The sequence below is a fragment of the Lissotriton helveticus genome, chromosome 6, assembly GCF_964261635.1.
Source record: "Lissotriton helveticus chromosome 6, aLisHel1.1, whole genome shotgun sequence".
In the NCBI taxonomy this organism is placed as follows: domain Eukaryota; kingdom Metazoa; phylum Chordata; class Amphibia; order Caudata; family Salamandridae; genus Lissotriton; species Lissotriton helveticus.
This window is the reverse complement of record NC_136067.1, coordinates 1,901,320,078-1,901,347,264: the sequence shown is the minus strand read 5'-3', so window position 1 is coordinate 1,901,347,264 and position 27,187 is coordinate 1,901,320,078. Positions and strand designations below refer to the sequence as shown.

At 45.0% G+C, this 27,187-nt stretch overlaps 1 protein-coding gene across 1 annotated transcript in view; it reads right to left on the bottom strand.

The window, feature by feature from the left end:
- Window positions 1-8,859: 8,859 nt before the first annotated feature.
- LBH (LBH regulator of Wnt signaling pathway) overlaps window positions 8,860-27,187 on the bottom strand; it is a 33,794-nt gene continuing 15,466 nt past the window's right edge. Inside the window, exon 3 of the mRNA XM_078649856.1 lies at window positions 8,860-11,017. Coding sequence (XP_078505982.1) covers window positions 10,829-11,017 — 189 coding nt within the window. The 3' untranslated portion in view covers window positions 8,860-10,828. The remainder of the gene's footprint in view (window positions 11,018-27,187) is intronic.

Here is a 27,187-nt window from a genome sequence, read left to right as displayed (position 1 = left end):
ATGGGTAGATTGTTATTAAAATGAATCGGACCTATTTTGTTACATGTAGTCTCACAGATTGCCATAACAGGCAAGTGTTGTAGCGTTGGTTACAGCACAAGTTAAGGGAAAAACTGAGAATCCTGGTTGGACCCTTGTAGAAGAGAAGTTTTTTTTTTTCGCAAACTAATCTTATATACAAGTAAAACCTTTGTGTGATAACTTGGAACCATTGCAACTATAAAACAATATATCAAAATATTTCATCTGATAAGAACATGTTTTAAAAGACACTTTGATAAAACAAAGTTAGCTGAGTTATTCAAATTGCAAGCCCTTATTTGTGTGGCAAGTCTCAGGTTTTGCAAGCGATCTGTTAAAAAGAAAGGGTCATTTGAAATATTAAGTTTTGCATTGTGAAGTTGCAGGTAGGCTTGCCATTTTTCCTCTTCCGTGGCCAGTTTCGGTGCTGCATGGCTCCAGGTAACTGAGGCGAGAAGGAACTGTTCTGGCCCTGGTACCAAGGCAAGTAAGTGAACTAATTTTGTGGACATTTTAAAGTTACGTCAGATGGTTGCTTTGTAAAACGTGCATGCAAAATAGAGTAGGCCTAAGGTGTTTATAGAAATTAGCTAACACTAAAGGCTACTGGCCGGATACGTTCACTAAGAAAAGTTGTGTGCATTGCCTAAGGTCTAATCTGTTTATGATAACTTCTGATTTATTAATTGTGAAAAGCATTAGTTTCAGCTAATATACCCTAGATGAAGGTTTGTTTTTATACTGTTACTGGATGTAGGTAGGCATTTTGTTGCAAGAAATAACATCACTACAGTAGGTAAGGGGGCTGGTGTTGTAACCACTGCATGACAATCCTGGTGATAGATTACTTTCACTGTGATAATCTAGGTTAGTCCTTTAGGGCTGCATAACAGACAGTGTAAGGCTGAGCAAAGGCTAGCTTGACATTCAGGTAAAGCTAGACATGCGCAGGCTCATGGCTGCCTCCCTCGAGTCAGATTTGTAGCTACCCAGATCACCAGCGTACCCCAAGGATCATCCCTCAGCCTGAGCCTTTTCAACATCACATGAAACCACTCTCCAAAATCTTCCGATCACACGACCTCAACATAGTCTCATACGCCGACAACACCCAGCTGATCTCTCCCTCACCAAAGACCCCGCCACTGCCAAAACCAGCTTCCAAGAAGGAATGAAGGCCGTCGCGAAGGGATGAAGAACAGTCGCCTGAAACTGAACTCGGACAAGACTGAGGTCCTCATCCTCAGCTCCACCCCCTCCGCCTGGGACTACTCCTGGTGGCCAGCCTCGAGGGGAGCTGCACCAACACCCACCAACCATGCATGCAACCTGGGGTTCATCCTGGACTCAGCACTGTCAAGAACCCAGCAAGTCTTGCGGGGTTGGGGGGAAAGGGTTGTTCAATGCCAATGCTTTATCCTATTTACTGTACTGATTGCTATTCTTTGCTTCTTGATTATATGCTCACAGCCCCTCCGGTGTTCGGAGTACTGTGGATGTCTTGCAATCTTATCTGAAATGACAATAAAATTTTGTTCTGGGAAAAAAAAAAAAGAACCCAGCAAGTCAACGAGCCTCCTCCTCCCGCTTAAACACCCTCCGCATGCTTCGCAAGATCTACAGATTGACCCCCACTGCAACCAGAAGGACGGTCACCCAGGCCCTCGTCACCAGGACTACAGCAACGCCCTCTACGCAGGAATCATGGCCAAACTCCAGAAAAGACTCCAATGCATACAGAACTCCGCTGCACGCCTCATCCTCAACATCCCCAGCCACATCACTGCCCACCTGAGGGACCAGCACAGGGTCCCGGTCAACAAGAGGATCACCTTTAGGCTTCTCACCCACACTCACAAAGCACTCCACAACGCCAGACTAGCATACCTCAACGAACAACTCCCCAAACCGCCAGCTTCACACCGCTGACCTCACCCTCACCGCCGTTCCATGCATCCACCGAACGACCACCGGTAGTAGATACTTCTCCCACCTCACTGCCAAGACATGGAACACCCTCCCCAACCACCCGCGCCAGACGCAGGACCTGCCGACCTTCAGGAGACTTCAAGACCTGGCTGTTCAAGCAGTAGCATCTCCAACCCCCTAAATCCCCTTAGCACCTTGAAACACTCACAGGTGAGTAGTGCGCTCTACAAATGTCTGATTGATGGCTGCCTGAGCTGAACTTTGCTGAGGTCATGCCCACAGGAGCTGTAACTTTCTCAGCCCAGCAACGGTCCGAGGCCCTCAGTGCCGAGGGGCAGCATTACACATTGCCTTGCACCTAGGCGCTTCAGTTTAAAGCCCTGGAGCACCCAGGGTCAAGTGTCAATCAGTGACCCTTCGTTAGGGTGGGGTCAGCAGTCTCACTGAGGCCCCCCCCCCCATCCCACTCTGACATAGGGACTGCTGCCACCTCATTAACTGACCAAAGGTCAGCCAATGAGGAAAAGCAGCTGTCCCAAGACTCCTGGGACCTGAGGCTTAGCTGCTGGCAAGTGTTTTTTTATGTTTGGGGTGTGGGCATGTTTGAATATTTAATATAGTGTTGTGAATGGATGTGTGTGTGTGTGTAAATGCATGGTTGCAATTGTTAATCATGCATGTATGTCCTGTTCGCCCCCGCTATAATTACCAGCCGCCACCGCTGCATAATGCTTTGCCAACGCTTTTGAATATTTTTATTTTGTAACTGAATGCCAGTTTAGGCACAATTCAGTAGGCCAGTGTTAGTTATGGTGATGAGCCTATAAAGGTACATATCATTTTCAATGGACTTATAAGGAAACAGTCCGATTCCTTACACTTAGGCTGTTAAATATGAAGCAATGACAAAGCCAGTAGCCTGAATTATTGTGAAAAGCAACTGTTAATAGGAAATAGGCTTTCGGAGAAGGATTATTACACTGAGCTGAAGCCAGTAGACAGGTGTATGTTACATGGAATCCCACAGATGACTGGTAGGCCAGAATTTTTAATAGCCATTTGAACAACCCAAGGGGACCGAGGCTCTTTGCCATGATCATACTTATTCGGCCTTTTTAACAGGGATTTTATATTGTTTTTACAACTGTAATTGTGTACTTATTTGTAATTTTATCACTATACACCCAATGGTTGCCATGAAGGAAAGCTTGTGTTCAATGCAGTAGGACCAAGTTAGTTCTGGTGCAAACCAATGCTAAAGGATATAAACCTCATTGGTTCATTGGGAATAGTTTTGCCAGATGCCCTCTGCTAATTATGAACATATGACTAAGGTAGTAGGCCTGATTTATTAATTAGGCAACACAAATGTTAAAGCCAATAGGCTCTATGGTGGATTAATATTTCATTCGGTTGAACCCTGCAGACATGTATTTTGTTAGATGGAATCTAAGGCAACCTTAAAGATGAGGGTTTTGCTGTATATTACCCTCTTTGACAATCCTTATGGTAGAAGATTTATACTGTAATAAGACCTTTTCAACATATTCTAGCAAGAAGTGACAGGCTTCGTTGTCGGCCTGGATAGTTTAAGACACTCACACAGTTCCATTGATAACTATTGCCATGTGAGTGATGGCATTTGTCTCATCACATGTGCTCAACCATCTGAAAATGAGTGGGCTTCATCATAGCCAGGGGTGGTGGGAAAGTCCTGTCGTTTTCCATGTTCTCCTTTTATAGGTTCCTTTATTTCCCTCTTGGTTTTCATTTTTTAGAGCATAACGGACTGTTTGCTGATCACATCTGCAGAAAGCATCCATGGTCTCTAAATGAAGCGACCATCATGGAATGGTATGGTCTTACTAGTTCTACCATTCAAAGATGGCCAGCATGTTAGTGTATTGTTTCTAAGTTCCAGCATGGTTGCTATATTAAGAACAAGCATTGGAAATGCAATAGGGCTCGCATTAGGAAATTTTTTTTTATTTGTGTTATTTTTTAAAATAGCTACATTAATAGCTTTGTCATTTACAATGCCAATAGTTATAACTTTCGCAAATGTGACACCTATAGCATTTGTAATGCAACATGTTTTGTATTTACGTGACTTAGATGTATTGATATTACAAACAACAATGGCTTTTAATTTTTTTAAATACTAAAATAATGTATTTAATTTGTAATGGCAATAGCTTAAACTTTTGTAAATAACTTGTGAAGATTATGTTCAGTATTTGTTATTGCGGCGAAAATCCAAGAACAGAAGTGAAATATTAACATCTTTTTGTGATTTGTAATAAAGCGTGAAAGCTTGAAAACAGTTTGAAACATTGAAAGAACATATTTGAACCAGTGATGCTGTGGTTGCGCTGAGTGGTGGCTGCATCGGTGGAGCTGGGTGGTGGCTGCATCGGTGGAGCTGGGTGGTGGCTGCATCGGTGGAGCTGGGTGGTGGCTGCATCGGTGGAGCTGGGTGGTGGCTGCATCGGTGGAGCTGGGTGGTGGCTGCATCGGTGGAGCTGGGTGGTGGCTGCATCGGTGGAGCTGGGTGGTGGCTGCATCGGTGGAGCTGGGTGGTGGCTGCATCGGTGGAGCTGGGTGGTGGCTGCATCGGTGGAGCTGGGTGGTGGCTGCATCGGTGGAGCTGGGTGGTGGCTGCATCGGTGGAGCTGGGTGGTGGCTGCATCGGTGGAGCTGGGTGGTGGCTGCATCGGTGGAGCTGGGTGGTGGCTGCACCGGTGGAGCTGTGTGGTGGCTGCACCGGTGGAGCTGTGTGGTGGGTGCATCGGTGGAGCTGTGTGGTGGGTGCATCGGTGGAGCTGTGTGGTGGGTGCATCGGTGGAGCTGTGTGGTGGGTGCATCGGTGGAGCTGTGTGGTGGGTGCATCGGTGGAGCTGTGTGGTGGGTGCATCTGTGGAGCTGTGTGGTGGGTGCATCTGTGGGTATGCAACAAGTGAAATGGACTCAGCGAGACTCCTGTGGTCCCCATGAGACCTACGGTAGGGACTGGGAGACTCCTTACAGTCAGAGGAGAGAGGTGGTTTAAGGGCTACCGTGGGAAGCCAGTGAAGTGAGGAAACGAGGAACACCCCACTGACATTTAGGCTATTGAAGGGAAATGAGTGACACTTTGTATGAGACTATTACAGTGCGAATGAGGGACACAAGTATTTGAGGTGAGCGAGAGTAAGTGAAAAAATAGCGCTGCAAGAGACCACCGCTGTGGAGAGTGAGAGAGACCCAGCTGAGCTATTTTAATTGAATGACGGACAATGAGTGCGACAGGTACCGCGTAAGGGACCACTCCTTTGGAGAGTGAGTGGGACTCTCGTTTACGGGTATGCAACAAGTGAAATGGACTCAGCGAGACTCCTGTGGTCTCCGTGAGACCTACGGTAGGGACTGAGAGACTCCTTCCAGTCAGAGGAGAGAGGTGGTTTAAGGGGGAGACTGCATTCAACCATGGATCTGTATGAGGAGTGAGGGACACTCTGGCGTCTATGACATAGGTGATGGAGTGAGACCGAGACCCCATTGAACTATAGGAGGTGTTTGATGATGACAGACGCGCACTGCCTGAGGTGAGTGATGAGGCGCGTGAGAGGGAGACTCCAATGATGTGAGTGACGTATAACTAGCGAGACTCCATTGAAGCGTGACACCTCTGACGTGGATTTGGGTGGGACTCCTCAGCAGTTTTGACAAAGCTATGGAGTTTGCTCACTTGAACCACATGTGCACAACGATGGGGAACCAGTGACACTCTTGATGAGTTTGAGGTGAGTGATAGGTAATGGGGGAGACAGGTAATGGGTGAGACTTCACAACAGTATAAGAAACGACTGGTTTAGGAAGTGACTGAGATTTTACCGGGGTGCGTGTGGCAGTAGCGCCTGACAGTCAGTCTCGTGGACGGATATGAAGTCACTGCGAGTGTTTATTCTACCGAGGTCGATAAATCGAGCCGCCGCTCTAATTGAGTCAAAAGCGTGTGTCACCTGCTTAAGGAAATGAAGCGCTTTGAAAGTACTGCGTGCTAATTACAGCATGTGTCCTCAATTAGTTTAACCCAAGGCTGCTGTAATCTCACATTGATCCGTGACTGCCCTCTGCAACTATTTCGATCCTGCAAGTCGGCAACTCGGGACCTTGACACCAGTGACCAGGTGCTCATCTTGTTGCAGATTTTATATAGCGCGAACTCGACCCAAAGGTATTGGAGCGCTTTACATAAGCACCGATTACGTTACACACAGGGCACAAGTCCTAACAAGGAAGCAAAGCAAACAGCCGGAGAAGAGAGAAAACTGCAGGAATCGAAGTAAAGAGGAGGATGCAAGGAGAGGTAAAGAGGGAGTTAGCATAAAAGGAGACACGGCCGGCAGCCGTGAAACTGAAAGTACGGCCGGCCGTGAATAATTAGGGGATGAGCGCACGCTGAGAAGCTGCCTTTGATGTGGTAATGCAAGGCAGGCGGCTGGTGGCATTGTGCACGCGCTTTTTAGGGCTTGCGCTTGCGCAATGACCTAAAAAGCACATGCACTTCAAGAAATCGCCAGTGGAATCGTGCTTGGGTAAACGCTGTTTAAGCCCCTATAGAGCTTCGCCAGCTATGGGCATGCGCACAGCAGGCGAGCCCTAACTATGTACAATTGATATCACACCAATGGATCAATCTAGCAATTATCTACAGAAATGAGAAGGGTTCATGGAATATCCTATTTATCCTGTGTATGACCATATATCTAATTTCTGCTAAGGGACCTCTTTTAAGACCTGGATGGGACAGAAGTGGTTGGATGTGATGTATCTGGAGGGCAGTATACTTGTTAAAAACAAAATGGCTCAAAATAAATGCTCCAGATTCAAAGGCTAACCGGACCCCTTCTTTCTAAGAACTGACCAAACATGTACCAAACCAAGCTATTGGACAAACATGGGGACATAGATTAGTACTTCTAAGATTTGGATAGTAAATACAAATTGTGCAACAGATCTCTCAAATAAGGGCTTACAGAAATAGTTTACCAATAACTAGCACATTTGCTAGTTTGGGACAAACCAGGCTCATTTTCCCTGGATCAAGAAATATTAAATCCATGTCCACTTATCTACGCTGAACTCAGAGGAATATTTACAAAGGTGCACTTACAAGCGAGTACATTTAAACATGAAGTTTAGTCGTACACTTTCGAGTATCTGTACTACTGTAGGATATTCACCATTTACAAGTGTAAAGTTAGTCAAAAGTGTAGACTTGCATGTCCTCACCCATGAGATTGAGTGTGGCCAGTAAAAATGTTGTACATGACTGTAAAGTTACTACAAGTAGTGACTTTTTATGACCATATTTGGGCATCTTCACACTTAGCGGAGACCTGCATAATTTGGACAAAGATCTTCTTACGGTGGAGTACTGGGAAAAGTATTCGGTTTTCTTAACTTGTTAAATGTGAATATTATTTATTTTAATGCAGTACAACTTAAATTATAAATAAAAATGCATAACAGCAAGTACATTTTATTTTGAAAAAGTACCTAAAGTAAAAATGTTTTAAGTATTAAATGTTACCAAAAGTTATGTATACAATTTTAATTTTGTTAAATTAGCCTATCTTATTTAAAAATTAGCTATTTAATACACTTACTTATAATTTTAACATTTTTAAAAAGCATATTCATTTATTTTAAGTTAATACATTAATTTACCTTAACATTGTCATGAACTTCTATTTTAAGTTCAGACCTCCATTATTTATGGGAGGGTGTTGCTGAACCTGTGGTTGGCCATGTATTCATCCTGGAGTACATTTACTAGAGTTTTGGGACCTTTTGGAACATAGTAATAGTAGAAGTGCAGTCTGATCATAGGAATGGACTTATTCCTGAGGGTGAGTGCTCACTGCTCTCCCTTAATCTCATAAGTATTCTCCATTTTCCAGTCACGCTCTCCTGTCCACCGCACATTTACTACTAAAATCTTTGCAAGTGAAGATCTCCGCAGTCAGTGTGTTTTCCTGCATGCATAGAAAAGATAGGAGAGACACACAGACCTCCACATGGAACAGCATTTTGTAGTGTGTTGGTAGGGCTAGTCTCACTAAAGCACTACAAATGTAGCTTGAGGAATGGACCCCCCCCCCTCTCCTTCAGTTTTCTTCCTCTAGCAAACATTGGCACATTACGTCCTTGACCCAGTCTTTCCGTTGTGTGGTTTGCCTCGTTATAATTGTATGACATTACAACGCATGCCTTTACAACGCAAGTATTACAATGCAGTCCATTACAACGCATAGTGCTTTTGGGCGCTGGATAGTGAATAGTTTAATTTACTATTCCAACTCCAGTCCCCGTGGACACTAGGGAAGGTTATTGGATAGTAAATTAAACTATTCCCTATCCTAGAGCGCCCCCCAGAGCAATGCGTTGTAATAGTTTGCGTTGTAAAGGCTCTGCGATGTAAAAGTTGCGTTATAAGTGTTGTTCACCCCTCGTTATACAAACGAAAACAAGGCAGTTAGGACTGTAAAAAAGAAGGCTAGGCCTTGTAATAATGAGGAATACTGGTAAGTATTTGGGGCATTACTGCTGCATTTCACATGCTGGAAGCACAAGAAATTTAAGTCACTCATGTTCATGTCCAATCTTCATATACTATGTTAACTCTGAACTCCGGTTAAAGGCGAGTAGCAGATTTTCCGGTAAAGCCTAGCTTTTTAAAAATGATTGTCAATTCATTTTCTTTAAGGGTGCTTCACTGACCCTTTTAAATGCCCATATACATACAGCAAACACATTCTTCTTTTGTAGTGATGTGGTGATGTATTAGTGAACTTGCAGTCAATTAAATTGTGACAGCCATTTTGCCAGATGGAACCAGAAGTGTTACTCAAAAACTACCACAGGTTTGGAAAGCATTTCAAAGGTTTATTTACAACTGTCACAGTGACAAAAAAGTTTTGAAAAAAATTCTAGCTTCTCCCTGAGCCTCAAATAAGAATTACAGAAATATAGTATATATAATGTATAGTACAACAGATTTTACTTGAGTGCTTTTTGTTCTCTGATACATTAACAAGAAATACACGAATAACGTCCAAAGGATGCAGACAAGTATACAGAAATCCTTAAGGGTTTGGACAGTGTTCCCTTTTGGATTTGAACATCCAACAGTAGGAAAAGTGGTGGTAGACTTCATTTTGCTTCATGTTACTAGAAAGGTTTAAAGTGGCCATCTTTGTCTGGAAAGCAAATCAGAAGACGAATCAGTAGACAAAACACATCACAATGGAATGAGCCAAACTATTCTATGGTTCAGGAGCATGTTCCATTCCATGATGTGACAAGGACACTCCACAAGGGATAACATCCTATGACCACAGTTCAATGATGCCACAAAAAAAATACACAGACTATACACCAAGAAATACTGAACGGATTCAGTGTGACGTCCATGGAAAACAACCTGTTTTACTGTTCAAAACAGTCTAGTCACAAGCAACAATATTCACAAGAACTGGCTTACTGCTCCTTGAGTTGGAAACTGCAACACATAACTGGATTTATTGCTAATATGTTACAGACACAGACAAGGACAAGGACAAATCTGGATCATCTGATATGCAAGCAACCCGTTCCCCACAGCCCACTACTGAAACAGCATGTTAACACTCATGAGGTATCGATCCTAGAACAAATACACAATTTCTGAAAAACAGGAAGAAATGACAAAGGTAGTTGCACAATTCTATTTATCCTCCACAGTTCTCCACATGTGCACATTTCCCTTTTTACCTGGTCAGAAAGGTAATTTAAAGGAGAGAAGTGGTGCTAGGTTTGGCGAACAAATGTCTACTCAAAACCAGTGTGCTGAAGCTAGAGGCCATTCAGGAGAGAGGAAATAAAAAAACAAAGGGGTTTTGCGCCAAATGTTGGACATAACTCATGTCTGTATACATTTAAAAAGGGAAGACAGACTCCCAATAGCATACTACCCACAGGCTATGAATCCAACATGTAATACTGGTCTCACAAGTAGGAGCTGGTGCTTCTCCCATAACACTGGGTTACCAAGTTTTTATGCACCTCATGGCACTCGCTTGTCCCAGATACTTTGCATACTATTTGCACACCATTCTCTCCCTTCATTTACTTATTGCACAATTCAAAATTAGCATCAGGGACAACCCACTCCTCACCCCTCATTTGCATTCTTGAAAGGCTGCTTGTTCCTAGGCCAGAAAAAAAAAAAGCAGGCAACAGTTACCATATAGATACATGACCTTGCTGTCAGGCCACATAACAAAGGAAAGCCACCCCCTCACAAACAATGTGCTAGAATTAAGTGCGTTGCATGACATGGTTTCGGGACAAGGGGCTTGCACATTTCATGAGTAGGTTTGTTACTCCACAACAGAACACCCTTGCTTTATGGCTGCATAAATGCTTGTGGTTACCATCTCCAGTTAGAAGCCAGACTTTGAACTCAACTTTAACAGCCCTAGGTGCCGCATATAGTTTTAAAACGTATTTCTACTTTCAAGGGTAGAAAAGCACAAGTAGACAAGGCTTCAGCTTCACACATGTCAATTTGTTGAACGTGGTCTCCTTTTTCAACTTCGGCACCAATTTCTCTTGTTTCTGTTGTCTTAGGGGGGGAAACACTCCTAGTCATAACCACCTAAGACAGCAAACATTTCTAGTTGATTCCTCTGAATAAAGGGCATGTCATGTTGAGGGCTTTAGGTTTTCACTAGGGTGAAAGAAAAACAAAAACCTCCATCACAAACTGGATTTGCCGTTTAATCTAATTCAGGCCATACGAGTCTTCTCCCTCAAGATAAAGCCGAGTGATAGCTTCTAGCACATTCCACTCTCACTGCTCCTCCCCTTGCTGGTTTGTGTCTTCATGGTTCTGTTCCTTCTCCTCTTCTACCACAAACTCCTCTGGAGGCCACCTGAGCTCCCCGCTCTCCACATCCCCATCAGTGGGCTCCACCACAATGGAGGGCAGACGGTCCTTCAATTTGCAATAGCGGTCAAAATCTGTTGGATCTGGAAAGATCTAAAATAAAGAGAAGAACAAAACATTATTAATTGAAATAGACCGGTTTGTAACAGATTATGAAGTCTAAATTATTTTACTGAATAGTGCACATAAATCACGTAATGTATAGACTGCAAACGAATAAGCTTTAGGAAAAAGGTTTTAAATATAGTAAGTTTTGCTAATGAGCAAATATTGGCAGACTAACTGGCAAAAACAGGAAAATGTATACTGCAGAAGGGAAGGTGGCAAATTGTAACGGGAGAAAAAGATTGTGATATTTAGGGGCCGGATTACAATGGCTGTCAGACTAGCATCTGACTACCAAAATTTTAGGCAGGTGTCTGCAGTTCCACCTGCCAAATTACAAGGCGAGTGCTGTACATGACAGACTGTTAAGTTAATAATTACTTGTAGAGAGCACGTTCACCAGGAGGTTTCATGGCGCTAGTTCTAGCGTATGCCGGGACCAAGCAGGAGGTACTCTTGGGCCTGTGTAAATAGCCATGTTTTGAGCATTTTCCTGAAGCTTATGAGGTTGTTGCATGATCGGATTTCCAACGGAAGGGAGTTCCATAATCTGAGGGCGAGAGTCGCAAACCTGCGTCTGCCCTGGCATTGAAGCTTGAAAGTCAGGGTGACCAGGAGGTGGAGGTTGGCGGAACGAAGGTTGCGGGAGGGGGGTGTACCTAGGAAGAAGGCTTTTGATGAATTGGGGCTGCGGCCGTGGAGGGACTTCAAAAATGGTACAGGCTGTCTTAAATGCAATGCGTTGGGGGATGGGGAGCCAGTGAAGTCTTAAATGCAATGCGTTGGGGGATGGGGAGCCAGTGAAGTTTTTTTTTAGCAGGGGTCTGGTTGATTGCCAACGTGGTTGCTGGTGAATCAGTCTGGCCACCTTGTTCTGGACCAGCTGAAGGCGTTTGCTGAGAAAGAGTGGAAGGACTAGGTAAATAGAATTGGCATAGTCCCGGTGTGACAGTACCAGGGATATCACAACCTGGATCAGGGCCGAATGGGTGAACATGCGGCTGATCTTCCTGATCCTACAGAGCAGGAAGAAGCAGAAGGACAACCGTGCATACTTGGGTCTTTAGAGAGATACTATAAAACCTGGCTAGATCATGCTCTAATAGCACTGGGTGAGATTAAAATCTTATTTTCCAACCTCGTTAGGAAAGGCCTACAGCAATGATTGAAAGTTACTTCCTGCTTAGTTTTTAAAATCTGACATTGGTGAAATAAAATGTGTTAACTTAAGCAGAAAGTAGCTTTAAAGAAATGTGTTACAGGTGGGCTTTAACTTAACCTGGTGTCTTTGCTTTTGTTCTAAATTGGTTTAAGAATTTCATTATGATCTGTTCTTTTGAATGGTTACTTTTTGAACGTAACACTTCTCTGGCGATTGCCTGCTGCTTGTGCCATGGGGTTGAGCAGGGATTCTCAGAATTATGTTTTGGTCTAACCAGAGTGGATTTATTGAGTTGGTGTCCACTCAAGCAAATTAATAACCCCGTTTTGGACAGTGTCAAATTTATATGCCACAAAATATGCAACAAAATGTATGCTATTTGGACGGGATTTGTCAATTATCTACGCTGTTCATTTTTATCTAATTACCAGTATGGCATACAATGTGTGAACGAAAATGACAAGGCTATTAACAGGTAGGGAGTGGTGAGTTACTGAAAGGGCAGGAAAAAGTGGAGCAAGATTGGGAGTGTAAGAGGAACCAATAGACGAGCTGGGGAGGGCTAGGAAAGAGTGAGTGTAGCAGGGGCACAAACCTGAAACAGCAGAAGGGCAAGAGTAAGAGCAACATCATAAGTGCACAACCCTGGTGTACTAAAATAAAAATGTGGGTTACAGAATGTAAGCATTTGAAGGAAAGTCATCCAATCAAAGGTAGTGAAGAAATGTGCCAAGAGATGGCCAAACTAGAAATGGAGGAAAGACTAGTTATTAAGCAGTAAGCAAGTGAGGTAGATGGGAAAGCCAACCAATCATGGGCAATGGGTTGATACAACGCCCACTTGTAGAGCCCACCAATTATTGGTAACATGGAGCTAACTGAATGAGGTTTCTGAACAAATGAGGAAAAGATGGCGAATAAAATGTAGTCTTTAGATTTAAAATACCAGAGTGAGAGGGAAGGAAAATTAATATTAAAGCAGGCAAATTGTAGAAAACTGGTATCTATAAAATCTTGTTCAAGTGCCACATGTTGAACTCCTTACAAGGGTAAGGCATTTCGTTCAGTGTATTGTAGCCTCACAGCAGGGAATCAGTGTCAGTTTCTATCATAGCTCCACTCTTGCTTCCTTAACCTTCCTTGGTCTGTCTAGTCTCCCTAGCATTGTGGATATTTTAATTGTATTTTTCAGTAGAGTGCATGTGTTACATCGCAATCTGTTCATTCGTATCATAGGTTTCACAGACTTCTGGAACCCATTGTCAAGGGCTGCAGTAGCCTTTAGAGAATATTGTTTATGGCTCTTGTTAACCCCTTCCACGCTGATGACGAGCTGGGCTCGTCATCAGGTAGCCTCCTCGCACGCTGACGAGCCCAGCTCGTCACGTAAAGTGCGCTTTACAAAATCTCAGCGTACGGGCGGAATTCCGCCCGCACGCATGCGGTTAAAGGGGATCAGTCAAAAAAACGTTTGGGTGCTGACAAATGAATGGATTGAAAAGGACAGACTGAATAACCGAAAGAAGGGAGGAACGAAAGAATGACTTGAAAGACAGGAAAAGAGGGAAAGAAATCTAGGAAGAAAAAGGCTGGAAAGAAAGAAAAGTAGGAAAGCAGCAAGAGCGAAAGAAAGCAACCAAGGGAAGCCAAAAAAATGCATTTCCAAAAAGTGTTTCAAGTGCTGCAAATTTAACATGATAAATGCGGATTTTCTTCCTCAGCAAAGTTTATTAAAGTACCATTAGTGAAATGGAGTCCAGAATAAACGCTCTGAATAATTGTCGGTTTATGAATTCATATGTAGAATATTGAAGCTTTCGGTTTGCATACTGCATGCATAGTAAAATTAGACTAGCTTGATACTGAACAGTTTCTCAATCTGTTATGCTGTGAAATACACAACAACTAATGGAGCGTGAAATGTGGCCTGTGCTCACATCTGGTAGAAAGGCCCTGCATTTACCTCAGGCTTTAAAAACAAAGGCAACACTAAAGTAATGATAAAGTAAAAGCAAAAACACAGGCACAAAAAGAAACTCATGCAAATGTGCTCAGTGAAAGAGCAAAATGCAGTCACTCAAAGTGAAGTCTAGAGACTGATGTAGGCTGCCCCATGACCCACGCTGTACTGGCAGAAGCAAAATGTGAATGACAGTTCAATGGATGAAGAGAGGTGGCAGAAAGCTCTTTTAAGTAGGTACACACAATGTTGGTATAATCAAAAGTCCTTGGCTAATGCCAAACCTAAAAACTGTCCCATGATTTGTCATTCAATGCAAACATATTCTAAGTAAATACACACAATATAATGTTCAATGTGGCATCACTTACAGTACATCTACGGAGTCCAGCCTCTAAAACAGCTATTTTTTTTAATGCCCAACTGCATTAACGCTGTGCGATTAACATACTGAATGAGATTCTGCTGATAAGATTTTTATTTTAACCTGGATAATGTAGGCCTGGATATCAAAATTGTGTAATGCCCATTGCCATTGTATTCTTGTATGTTGAACGATAATTATAAATTACACCATAGAAATATAATGACATACATCTATGTCTGTATATCAAAATTGAATATTTGTATTTCAAACCACAAAATTATACAGTGGGACAATTTTCAATACAGAAAGAAACAAAGATTGCCAAACTCAGGCACTAAGCAAGGTTGCCTAAGTAAAACTGAGCATGGTAGGCCACATACATATTAGCACCTTTGCATAAAGGTAATTGTATTTCTATGGTGTAATTTATAATTCTTTCAATGTGGGGGGCCATTGTTTCCAGATCGATGCTCAGACCCAAGGTCCCGTCTATATAAACTTGGGTGTTCTGGTCTCTCCATAGTATTTCTTTCTTGCAGTCATCTTTGTCCTTTTCATATTGTGAATCCATCGCAGAAAAGTTTTTGAAGACCATGTTCTCAACCCAATGTCACTCATGTACAACATGCTTGGTTCTCAAGGTTCGTTTTCATGCTATGTTAGCATAGAGAACGTTTTCCCATGGTCTCACCTACTGGGACCACCGTGCCATCATCATGAGAAAACGACTTATAGCAGAATTTGTACTAACTCTAAAGGTCATAGAAGCACCAAGGATGGTGACTTCATTAAATGAATCTGTGGACAGCGATGACAAATTTTAAACTGTACTGTTCTCTTTAAACCCTTGGCAGCAGGGCACATTTCCCTGCTGTGCTGGGGGCTGCACACAGCGCCCAGGTGCTGATGACTAGCGCAGCATCAGCCACGGTGCTTGTGTGCTGATGACGAGCTGAGCTCGTCACGGCCACGCCCGTTCCTTAGAACGCTCAGCACAGCGGGGGAATTATCCCCACATGTGAGCGTTCTAACGGCCATGACGAGCTCAGCATCAGCACACGACCACCGTGGCTGATGACAAGCAGAGCTAGTCATCAGCATGGGAGGGGTTAACATGATTGGGTGGTATTTTTAGGACTTTTGCACATCACAGCAAATGTATGAATATTATATTATGGCCTATCAAATGGTGTTTAGCTCACTCCCCCCAAATCTTTAAGAGGGGACTCTGTCTGACCTCCGATTTCTGACTTAATCACTGATATGAATTATGCTCTGTTCTGCCACTTAAAAATTCACATTTTATTGACCCTCAAGCTTTTATATGACGATGTTTTAACTAGCTGACTGCCATTTATTTGCTTTCTGCAATGCCTTTAATTTACCAATAAACCTTGGTTTCATTATAATACTTGCCAGTCTTTATTGTGAATCCTAACGGGCTTTAAATTTAACCTTGAATTTGTATTTGATATCTGGTTTACATGTTTACGAAATCCAGTTGTGCTTCAATAAAATCCTTCGGGGACTATCATCGCTCCGGATCAGTAGGGCTTTTATTTTTAAGACAGAAAAGCGATATATGCTTTGTTTTGATCCATCATGAGCTGCTAATTTAACTGCACTACTTTAATAAGCAATCTGACAATCATTCAACAGTGCAGGTTAAAATTATACAAACCACAATCCATGCTACATAATGGAAAAGAAAAACGCCCCGATATGTAGAAAATACTGATCTATTAACAGCTTTGCCAAGTACCACGCATCAGGAGTTAGACAAACGCATTTTAGTGCTGGTGTCTGCATCACATCACTAACATGCATTAGTCACGCCATGGGACCTACTCAAGGCATGCTTTACTATGGCACTGCAAGCATGCTAGCACTGACTGCTGTCCTGCCAGAGGAGAACACCGAGCACTGTGCTGGCATGTCTTGTAGCAATGGCACTGTGCGCACCCAGACAGCGCTCTTTGTGGTCATAGTTCAGGTAGATTTGCGGGCAGCTGCTGTTCTCCATGCTCATCCGCCCATCTCTTGCGTGTTCATTCGCAGTGTATAGTTAGTCTACCACTAGTATGTAGTGCTGCGTATTTGAGGTCAATGAGGGGTATCACAAGCTATAAATAACATCTACCAGGAAATGTATGTAAAGGTGCAGGGTTGATCAGCTCAATTGAAATGAACAAATCTAGTTAGGATCACAGCTTCAAAGAGGTATTTTAGTTCTTGGTTATTGGCGGGTGCCACAATCCTAAATGAATCAAAGCTGAGCTCAACTAGTGGCCAGGGCTCTGAGTACCATGTGGTTCTACTGTGTCTAAAAAAAACAACAAGATCCAGCAGAAAGCATCCACATGGATGTGGGGTTGCACCTTGCCTATGTTCATTTACGGCAATACAAACCGCCTCCCCCCCCAGTCTGACATGGCAGGTGGAGATTGGCCCCAGGGCTCAGTGAGAGCAGGGGTGGCGGCAGCCTTGTTGCAGCAATGGATCACCGTGCGGGATAAAGCAAGGCTAGTCATGTCAAGCTGGACTTTGGGAAATATTCAGCACAGAAGATGAGCACCTTGTCGCCACCAGCCCAGCCTGATGAAGACACCCTGGCTCCCATCCCAACAGTGAGTTACTGAGGCGGCACCACTGGTCACAGGTGGGTTGTGCTGTGAAAGGTATGGTGGCGAGGAATAGGCCATGAGTTTCCACCTTACCCGGTGAGTAACACAGGCACTTTGGTCATATTTTAAGATTCTGCAAAAGCCCAGACATGATAAACAGGACTTTATATTTAAATAGTCGTTTTTCATTGTTAACATTGCATTTCTGCCTTTAATTACTTTATCAGTCACGGAGCTTTGCAACACATTGTAAAGTGCTTTACTCAAATGTTGGCATTAAGAGGAAAAATACCAGCTTTAGGCGATTTTTTTTGCTGGGACATTTAAAATACTAGTCGGGCAGACGATAAAAAAAAAAAAAAAAAAACAGCCAGTAAGCAACACTCAAGGCCGGTTCTGGTCGCTGTACCTGGGGCCAGAATAGCTTCAACTACTGGGTTGGATGGATATTTATGGTGTCTGCATACACTGGGCAGGGCTGACTGGATCATACTGGGAAGGGGCCTACTAGAAGGGACCAGGCTGGTTCTGTTGGGGGTTAGTTGGTTTAGACCGGGCTGGGCAGGGCAGCCTTTGTCCTGGTGGATATGAATGGAGCTAGAATGGCATTCAGCTGGCTGGGATTGCTGATGGAAGTACATAGGGTCAGAGTGCATGTAGCAGGGGTAGCTGTGCTGGAAGTATGCAGGGTTTCAACACACTGGGTGGTTCTGCCGGTTTTGGATGCTGTTTTTAGTTCAGATGTACTGGGTGGGTCAGACTATCTCAGATTGTGTTTTAAAATGGAAAATAGAGTCTGGTTAGTTCTTCTCATTGCCCAAAAGGCGATCATTTGTGATACTTCGCTCTCAATAACAACTTCATTGCTTATTTCTACTGGCGAGAAAGCGCCACTTGTGTTACACACTGGGAGGTAGACCACCACTCACTAGTACACTAAAAACATGGAAATGTCAATCAACCTGGCAGCTATGCATGAATCACCTCTTGTACACACTAATAGTCAAGCACCACATCACTTGCTGTCTGACCACAGCAGTCACGGTGACAACCTAAATACACGAATAATCTTGCTTTAAGACAACCAAATGCTGGATGAACACGAAGCTTCCTTCTGCAATGAACTCCTACTGTTGAAAACAAACGGAATCAATTCCCTGAGCACAGCGAGTTAGAGCTCCTACTGCTCTCTGTAGGAGCTGCTCTGCATCTCCACTTCTTGTAAAGAAATAGAATAAAGACTGGGCATCATTGTGGTTCCCAGTTTACCAACTTCAGTCTTTACAGGCTTGTTTATTTACTGTTGCAAAATGGGAATCTTGGCATGGCTATTAAAACAATTAACGTACATTTTTAAATAGTGTGTTAGAATAAAGGTGCACCCTGGAAGCCAAGTGCAGGTACTGGACCTCCCCCACCCCAAAAAAAGTAAAAACAGAATGGAAGAAAGAGTGGGTCGAGAGTTTGTGGGGAGAAGTCTATGCCAGAGCCTGGAAAAGACAGAAGCAGTCTGGAGGGGGAGGACATTCATAAGTAACAAAAAAGATGCAGCCGAGGGTGTTGAAAAAAAAAATTTAAAGAGGGAGCAACAGAGGACCTAGTGGGAGGGGTTGAAAGTACAATTCACAAAAAATTGTGAAGAAACAACAAATGAGCTGGAGGCAGGTTACACAGACCACAAAGTGGGTGATGCGGGGGGCAGGGTTGGAGCTGCATCACAAGTGGCAGAGACCTAGAAAACAGACCCAATCAAGGATTTTCGAAAGAAAAAGTAGTTCCCTGAGTGTAGGCAATGGAAGGTTACAAGCTAGGCAATCAGAAGGATGTAAAAAGGCTATGCCCCAGGGGATGGACAAAGAGGAAGGCAAGCCACTGAATAGGAAGCCAGCAAATGGGTGACAAACTAAACCAGTGGTAATGACCAGGCTGTAAGCCCACTGCAAGTTTTTAGATATTTTGCAATCAGACAGCTTAAGCTATCAGGAAGGCAAGACCTAAAACTACTGAGCAATCCTTATACAAGAGGGAAGCATTCCCTCTGGTATGGAGCATATTGCATTGCAGCCACTTTCATCTAATTGCGACTCCTCATACCATAATCAAGGAAGAGAGGTGAGTGTTCATTCCAAGGATGCCGCCTAGAATCAGGCTGGTGAACTCTGCAAAGTGCTTCGATCCCACAAATACCCACAGGACTAGGGAGAAACATTTCAGTTCATCTTCCGGATACTCTACGGAAACATCAGGATTCACTTACAAGGTTGGGACTGAACAGGAACAGACCAGGAGACCAGCGCAGTCATTTATGTAATTGAAACTAATTAATTCGTTTTAGTGTCTCAATGCACCAGCGATGGGTAGCTACTGAAGAGATTATTGCCTATACGGCTGGGACATTCTAAAGATGCGATTTCCCCTTTAGTTCTAGCAACTATCAAGATGACTCAAAGTATGAAAAGGAAATAACCCTCTATCAAAACACCTTCTTTCGCACTGATCGATATGAGTATTTAAGAACATTTGTTTTCAGTCAAAGACTTTCCATAAAGGTGACATTTATTCACCAGACGCTCTGGAACAAGCTCAGTTCTAAATAGCAGGAGTGAGCCATCTACATATAACAGTCGGGGAGTATGATAAATAACGTGATTTGGGGAGGGGGGTATGCATGAAAGGAAACATCCTCGTTAGCCAATGTGGCAAGAACATCTTTGGCGGGCCCCTTGAACCAACTCATAGGACAGGACATTCCACCGGTTGCCCAAAATGGACTTTAGAGCTAAACAAAGTCTTTGTAAAAGCACAAGCAACCTTTTTTCTACACCCATCCTTGGCAGCATGGAGCATAATTTGGGCCATTCAACCAAATCAATGAACTAAACAAGCCCTTACAAGTCCAACTAATTCCCTCCATCTTTTTTGATCCGGACATATTTCCCCAATCATGTGATAAAAGTAAATGCAGTTTTTTTTCCAAGCACAGCTAAACCTTTGAGAGAATTCCTGCCCTGGATGGCCATTTCAGTATTCTCACCCGGATTATTCCTCCAAGGACCAATATATCGAGGAAGGACATGGGGGTACAAGTGCTACATAAATACAATTGCAAAGTCTGTGGTCTAGGGACAGTCCACAAGAACCTATGAAAAGCACACCCAGCCTCAAGCTCTTGCTATCACGCTCCAGCCACTCATTCAGTTACTTCACTCAAGATATCTGGTGTCTGCTGGAAAATTAGCACAGATTTTATGGAGTACTAAGTGTTGACATTTTCCACAAAACCTCTCCAGGGACACCTCAACTATATACATAGAATGTCTGCACACCAACACTCAGAGGGGGTTGGGAGTTTACAAAAACAGCATCCAGTGCCTGTATATGGGCAACAGTCCATAGCCCATAGGGCTACCTTCAAGAAACTAAAGATGGTTTGGATGGCAGGGGTTGCTCACAGATTCAGGGACTGGCTGCAGACACCAAAGCAAATCCGGAAAAAAAAAAAAAAAGACTGTTAAGCAACTTAGTACAGGAACCTCATAATGGATTTTCATATGACAAATCAGCAAAGTTGGTATCTTCTCAGACTTTTCCAGGGCAGAGGATGGAACCAAAGTGGCTACTAAAGGCAACATGGTGCTCAAATTTCCCTGCACTAGGGATTCTGGGAGAAAGTAATTGTCAAGCTGTTGAGTATTTACCATCAGAACCGATTACTCGTTTCCATGGAGCATGTCAAATTCGGGAGGCTCCAATCAAACCTCACATGATCACTGCCAGAGCCATGGAGACCCTCCTGGAGAAGCTCCAGTAATTCTAGGTACTAATATTTAGCAGGGCAAGCCATAGCTCTTAAGACACTCCTTGTGAGTCCGACAACTGTGGAGCCCATCACAAGCTTCCTGGAGGCAGTGTGTGGTATCTTCCACATGAAAACTCCCCCGGTGCCTCGCATGTAATGGAGCTGCTCGCGGTGACATCACTTAGAATGTCACCGCGACCAGCGTTCCAAGGCGAGCGCCGGGGACTGTGTGGAAGGGCTCTGAGAAGTGAGGCTGTGGCTGAGGTCGCAGTGATTTAACCTTAACAATAAAGACTTTCTTTCTATCACCACCTGGAGTCCGGATCTTCTGTTGGTGATTGCCACACTGGCGACGAGGGAAAAACCACTCTGCGACCTCAACACGCCCAAGGAACACATTGGAGTGACAACTGACTGTATTACACGGAAGCGGGCGCCTGCGGATAGCTTCCAATTCGCCGCGGAAAGGAATTGTGGCAGTCCTGAGGTATATCGGGCGACACGCAGCAGTGAGCTGTATTAGGGGACTGCGAGACGGAAGCTGCCCTGCTCCTGACGTGAAGTAAGGTGACCCCCCATGCACACATCTTAGCTGTACTCTTATGGAGTGAATAACCCAGGCATTTGACATTTGTATCGCTGGCATTTTGGACAGGGGAATGCGCCTCAGCCTGGCAAGCAAGGGAAACTTGAAATAGTACAAAGTGTAACGTAGGCGCGAGCTCCGCTCGAGCTCAATTGCTGCCACAGTAAAAGACTGTATAATTACGAACGCGTGTCTCCTCAACACGTAACAGGGCAGCGACTTGAATCAACTTTGCAGGAGCCTCACATCACCGCTCCCCTCAGTCACCCTTTTCCATCTCTGTCGTAGTGCGTGGCGGCCTCCACGCCTACCTTCAGGGAGTGCGCACAGGGCAGCGTGTGAGATATGCTAAGCGGAATGTAATGGGATGAATTCCGACTGCGTTGGATGTCGGAGTCGCGTCAGGCTGCTGCGAAGTGTGACTGAACCAGAGTGCTGCGGGGGAAGCGAGGTGCATTCACAGTGGTTGGAATGAATGTGAGCAGCACATCGGAAGACATTTAATGAGTGTGACGTGGGAGGAAGAGTGATCTCTCAAGCGCGGCAGGACAGAGCTTTCGTGTAGAGACCTTGAGCGACGTACTGTAAGCCGTTGTGATCGAGTTACAACGCGGCGTGGGAGGAATATAAGAACTTGAGGAAGAACAGCCGTTTGGAGAGCACATATTGTGGAGTACATTCGTAGTGACTACATTTTGCATCAAAGCCTTGCCTGTATTTGTACTCCGTACTGATTTTGTGTTCTGCCAGATTCACCGGGGTGTAGTTTCACTCTTTTGCCTCTCCGCCACAGGCGTGGTTAAAGTTGGTTTTCACTTATGGAAAAACAATAACAAGTGGAGCGTCGTGTAGGGTATCAGGAGAACGTAGCAGCATTTGTCTGCACCATCCTTCGCTCAAAGTTTCCGCACTGCATCCCCTGTACTCAAAGGACTGTGCTAGCATTCTTGTCTCTGTCTGTTCCTGTTTATAGTCACTTGGGGGACTTGTAGCAAAGGAATGTGTGCTCTTTATAACTCATGCTAACATACTTTTTCCTGTTCAGTGCCACTTGTGTCTAGTGGGAGTGTTCTTTTCTCTAGGTGCAAGAAGAGTAGTATTTAGCACCAAGTATGCATAGTGTGACCCCTCCACCTTTTTTCTTGACCACCCCAGGAGATCCCAATATCCAGTGGAAGAAATGGAAAAAACTTTTTTTAATTACGCCACTGTTTGTGGGCCAAACCTGGGTTTAGAAAGAAAGGTCGCATTATTGGCCTATTATCTAGGTGCAGAAGGTGAAGAGGTCCTGGATCACCTCCCAGATTTAGGAGCTCAGGAGGCAAGGGGTCTGAATGAGTTGGAAGTGAGCCTTAAGAAATTAGATTTACACTACCTTCCCAAGACTAGCACGATTATGGAGAGGTATCACTTTGGGAAGAGAGCACAAAAAGAGTGAGAATCGATAGAAGATTTTGTTTCTGACCTGAGGAAGTTAGCCGCCACTTGCAAATTTGGTAGGGCTAGTGAGGAAAGAATCAGGGACCAATTTGTCTTGGCATGTAGGATGGAACGAGTGCGTGAAGAGCTATGGCTCAAGGACGACCCGCCACTGCGGGAGGTGCTCATTATAGCCAAGCAGGTGGAGCATATGCTCCAGTGCGTCAAAGAAATAAAAGACGCAGGGGATAAGAAGCTTGATGAAAAGGCCAATGTCAGTGAAGTAGTGACCGAGTGTGAGGCAGTGTCGGTAGTCAAAGGCCAGAAGATAGCAGGTAAAGAATACAAGGAAGGCAGGAAAGGGGGAACGTTCAAAGGTTCTTGCTATAGGTGTGGCAAGCAAGGGCACCTAGCCAATGACAGAATGCCCTGCTCTCAGGTTCACGTGTAACAAGTGTGGGAAGAAAGGGCATTTCAAGCAGTACTGCAAGAGCGGGGAGGGAGCCAGCAGTCAGAATAAAGGAAGGACGAATGTAGTGTGTGACGAGATTGTTGTGCAAGTACAAGAGTTACAAGTCCCCAGTCTCAACAACCCCGCATGTGCAGAGATAGTGGTGCAGGTCGAGGGAGGACAAGTTAGTAGTCCCAAAGACACCATAAAAGTTGGGGAGGTAGAGTTGGAAGCATTATTTGACTCCTGTTCAAGAATTACCATTATCAATGCTAAAGAGTTTTCACGAGTGTCAAAGGGAACGATAACTTTGAAAAGAATGGATCCAAGGCCAGGGGGGTATGCTGGTCGCCCCATCTCTATGAAGGGATACTTCCTGGGGAAAGTAAAATACAGCAACAGAACAACGGTCTCCAAGGTGTATGTATCCACGGTAGGAGACAACATTTTGGGTTGGCAGGCACAGAAAGAGCTAGGGGTCTATTTGAATCCCAACTGTAACCCCCAGATCCTGATACAAGAGATTGTTGAACACAAAGCAGACGTGGTGACAGAGTTCCAAGAGGTGTTCAGGGAAGAATTAGGGTGCTTGAAAAACTACTTCCACAAAATAAGATTAAAGGAGAACGCCAGGCCTGTCGTGGCTAAAGTTAGGAAGCTCCCCATTGCCATCCAGGAGGAGGTGAGGTCTGAACTGGAGAAACTGTGCAAGGCCGGAGTCATCGAACCGGTGGAAGCTACAGAATGGTTGGCCCCCATTGTGGCAGCTAAGAAGAAGGATGGGTCCGTCCGGCTCTGCATAGACTTAAGGGCATTGAACAAGGAGGTCGTGGTCGACCGTTATCCCTTACCCAACATCACCCAGATGATGAGCATGCTAGAAGGCGCCACGGTATTTTCCACCCTTGACCTCACCTCAGCATATTTCCAAATAAGACTACACGAGGAGTCTCAGGAGCTCACAGCATTCGTGACACCCATGGGCGCCTACAAATTCAGAAGAATGCCTTTCGGGCTAGTCTCGGCGGCCGCCGTGTTTCAGAGAATCATGGGCAACATGTTGAAGGGGATCCCAGGCGTCATGTGCTACCAGGATGACGTGCTCATATTTGCGAAGAACCATGAGGAGCACGATGGTAGGCTGAGATGCGTGCTTGAGAGGTTTCAGTCGCAGGGCCTCACAGTGAAAAGAGACAAGTGTGTGTTTGGCTGTGCTGAATTGGACTTCCTGGGGCACAAGGTGACAACAGAGGGGATATGTCCGAAAGCTGAATTGCAAAACACCATCGTGAACCTGACACCCCCCAAGGGCAAGGACGAGATCAAGTCATTCAGTGGAATGTTAGAGTTCTACGGAAAGTTCATAAGGAACCTGGCGGGAAGGACATATGCCATCAGGCTACTGTTGAAGAAGGAGAATGAATTCCAGTGGAGCCAGGAGTGCCAGAGGGAGTTCGAGGACGTAAAGAAGGCACTCGCTGAGGCCCCCAGTCTGAAGTCATATATACCCAACCGGGCAACAGTAGTCACCACCGACGCAAGCGCGAAAGGTTTGGGAGCTGTTCTCACCCAAGTTGGAGAAGGAGAAGAGACCATAGCCTTTGCCTCAAGGTCACTCCAGAAGTCCGAGAACAACTACTCAGTGATCGAGAAAGAGGCCTTGGCAGTATCTTGGGCAGTAGGAAAATTCAGAGACTTCCTCTGGGGAACTCAGTTCACCCTCCGAACTGACCACAAGCCGTTGGTGGAAGTATTCAGTAAGAAAGGTTTGGATGCCATCTCCAGCAGGATAAGGCGGTGGGTAGTCGGCCTGCAAGAATACACCTTTGATGTCGAATACGTCCCCGGGACACAGAACCTCGCAGCTGACTGTCTATCCAGACTCGTCGGTGATGAAGGAGCGAGAGAGCAGCATGAGAAGGCGGGAGAAGAGGAGGAGGACCTTCAGATGGAGGATGTCTGCGCCATCCAGAGGGCGTTGGGAGAAGAAACATGGAGAAAGGCATTAGAAGAAGACTAAATCATGGAGCAGATTTACAAAAGAGTAAAAGGCGGTTGGAAGCACGGTGACAAACAAGATGAAAACCTGCGGCCATTCCTGGCCATTAAAGACGAGTTGTCCATAGTAGACGGATGTCTATTCAGGGGTACGAGACTTGTACCTCCTGCAACTGTGAGAGACAACCTGGTCGAGCTAGCCCACGAAGGGCATTTGGGCATCACCAAAACCAAGCAGAGACTCAGGGAGAGCTATTGGTGGCCGAACATGGATCTGGTCACTGAAAGGAGAATCAGAGAGTGCATCCCGTGCAGTAACAGCGACAAGGTCCTGAGGCAACAGACGCCCCCTATGGTGAGCAGGCCGCCACCTTCTGGACCGTGGGATGAGTTGGCATTGGACATCGTGGGCCCCATGTCGGGGGAACAGCGGACACCCTACATTTTGGTACTCGTGGATCTATACTCCAGGTGGCCAGAGATAAAGTTTGTCAGCGAAGTCACGACCAAAACTGTCATCAGCTTCCTAGAGGAGGTGTTTATCCGGGAAGGGCTACCTAGCAACATTCTGACGGATAACGGTGTACAACTATGTTCGAAGGAAATGGAAGACTTCCTGGAAGGAAGAGGCATCAGACACAAGCGTTGCGCCCTCTACCACCCAGAAACAAATGGCATGGTCGAACGCTTTAACAAAACCCTCAAGGAGAGCATCCAATTGGCCAGAGCCAACGGCATAAGTTGGAAGGAAGAGGCGTGGAGACGGCTAGAAGCTTACAGGTTCACGCCACAGACGGGGGTCACCCCGTTTGAATTGCTCCGCGCCAGAGTACCCAACACAAAGTTAACCCCAGGATGGATGGAGTGGCAGAAGGGGTGGTCAGATCGAACTAAAGAAGCTGAAAGCTTAAAGAAGCAAGAGGAAGCCATGGAGAAGAGGAAAGAAGGATATGACCGGCACAAGGGCACACGGGAAGTAGAATTCAAAGTGGGAGACAGCATCAAGATCAGAGCTCCAACCGGGAAGGCAAGTTGGTCAGAGTACACCAATCCTACCAAGATCACCAAACTATTCAAAAACGCAGTCAAGACACGAGGGAAAATATGGAACCTTGGGAGGGTTGTAAAGTACCATCCGCCAGTGAAAGACCCTGAGAAATTAAGGGGACGGGAGGGAGATCCTAGGCAGGACCTTAGTTCCACCACGAGGAGGCAAACCGTGGTCCCCCACCCAAGCGTCAGGCCTAGCAGGAGGGTGACCAGACCTCGAGGCATTTTGATCAGTATGTAATGATGTAACCGGTGTTACCCTGTCTGTTTTGGTCTAGCCTCACACCAGGCACAGGAAAATTGTTGGCCACGCACCCTAGTTGGGTGTCCCAGTGCCACCTTGTGCGTTCTACAGTTTTGTTATGTTCTTGCTTTTCTTTCCGCAGGGAAGGGGGATGTGTGGTATCTTCCACATGAAAACTCCCCCGGTGCCTCGCATGTAATGGAGCTGCTCGCGGTGACATCACTTAGAATGTCACCGCGACCAGCGTTCCAAGGCGAGCGCCGGGGACTGTGTGGAAGGGCTCTGAGAAGTGAGGCTGTGGCCGCAGTGATTTAACCTTAACAATAAAGACTCTTTCTATCACCACCTGGAGTCCGGATCTTCTGTTGGTGATTGCCACACAGTGCTAATGTCCAAGACGGATGGCGCGCTGGGCCCAAGCCATCTCTAGCATTACTGTTACTAGAGACGTACTCCTGTCCAATCTTTCAATCTTAAAGCAATCTAGAACCTTGGTCC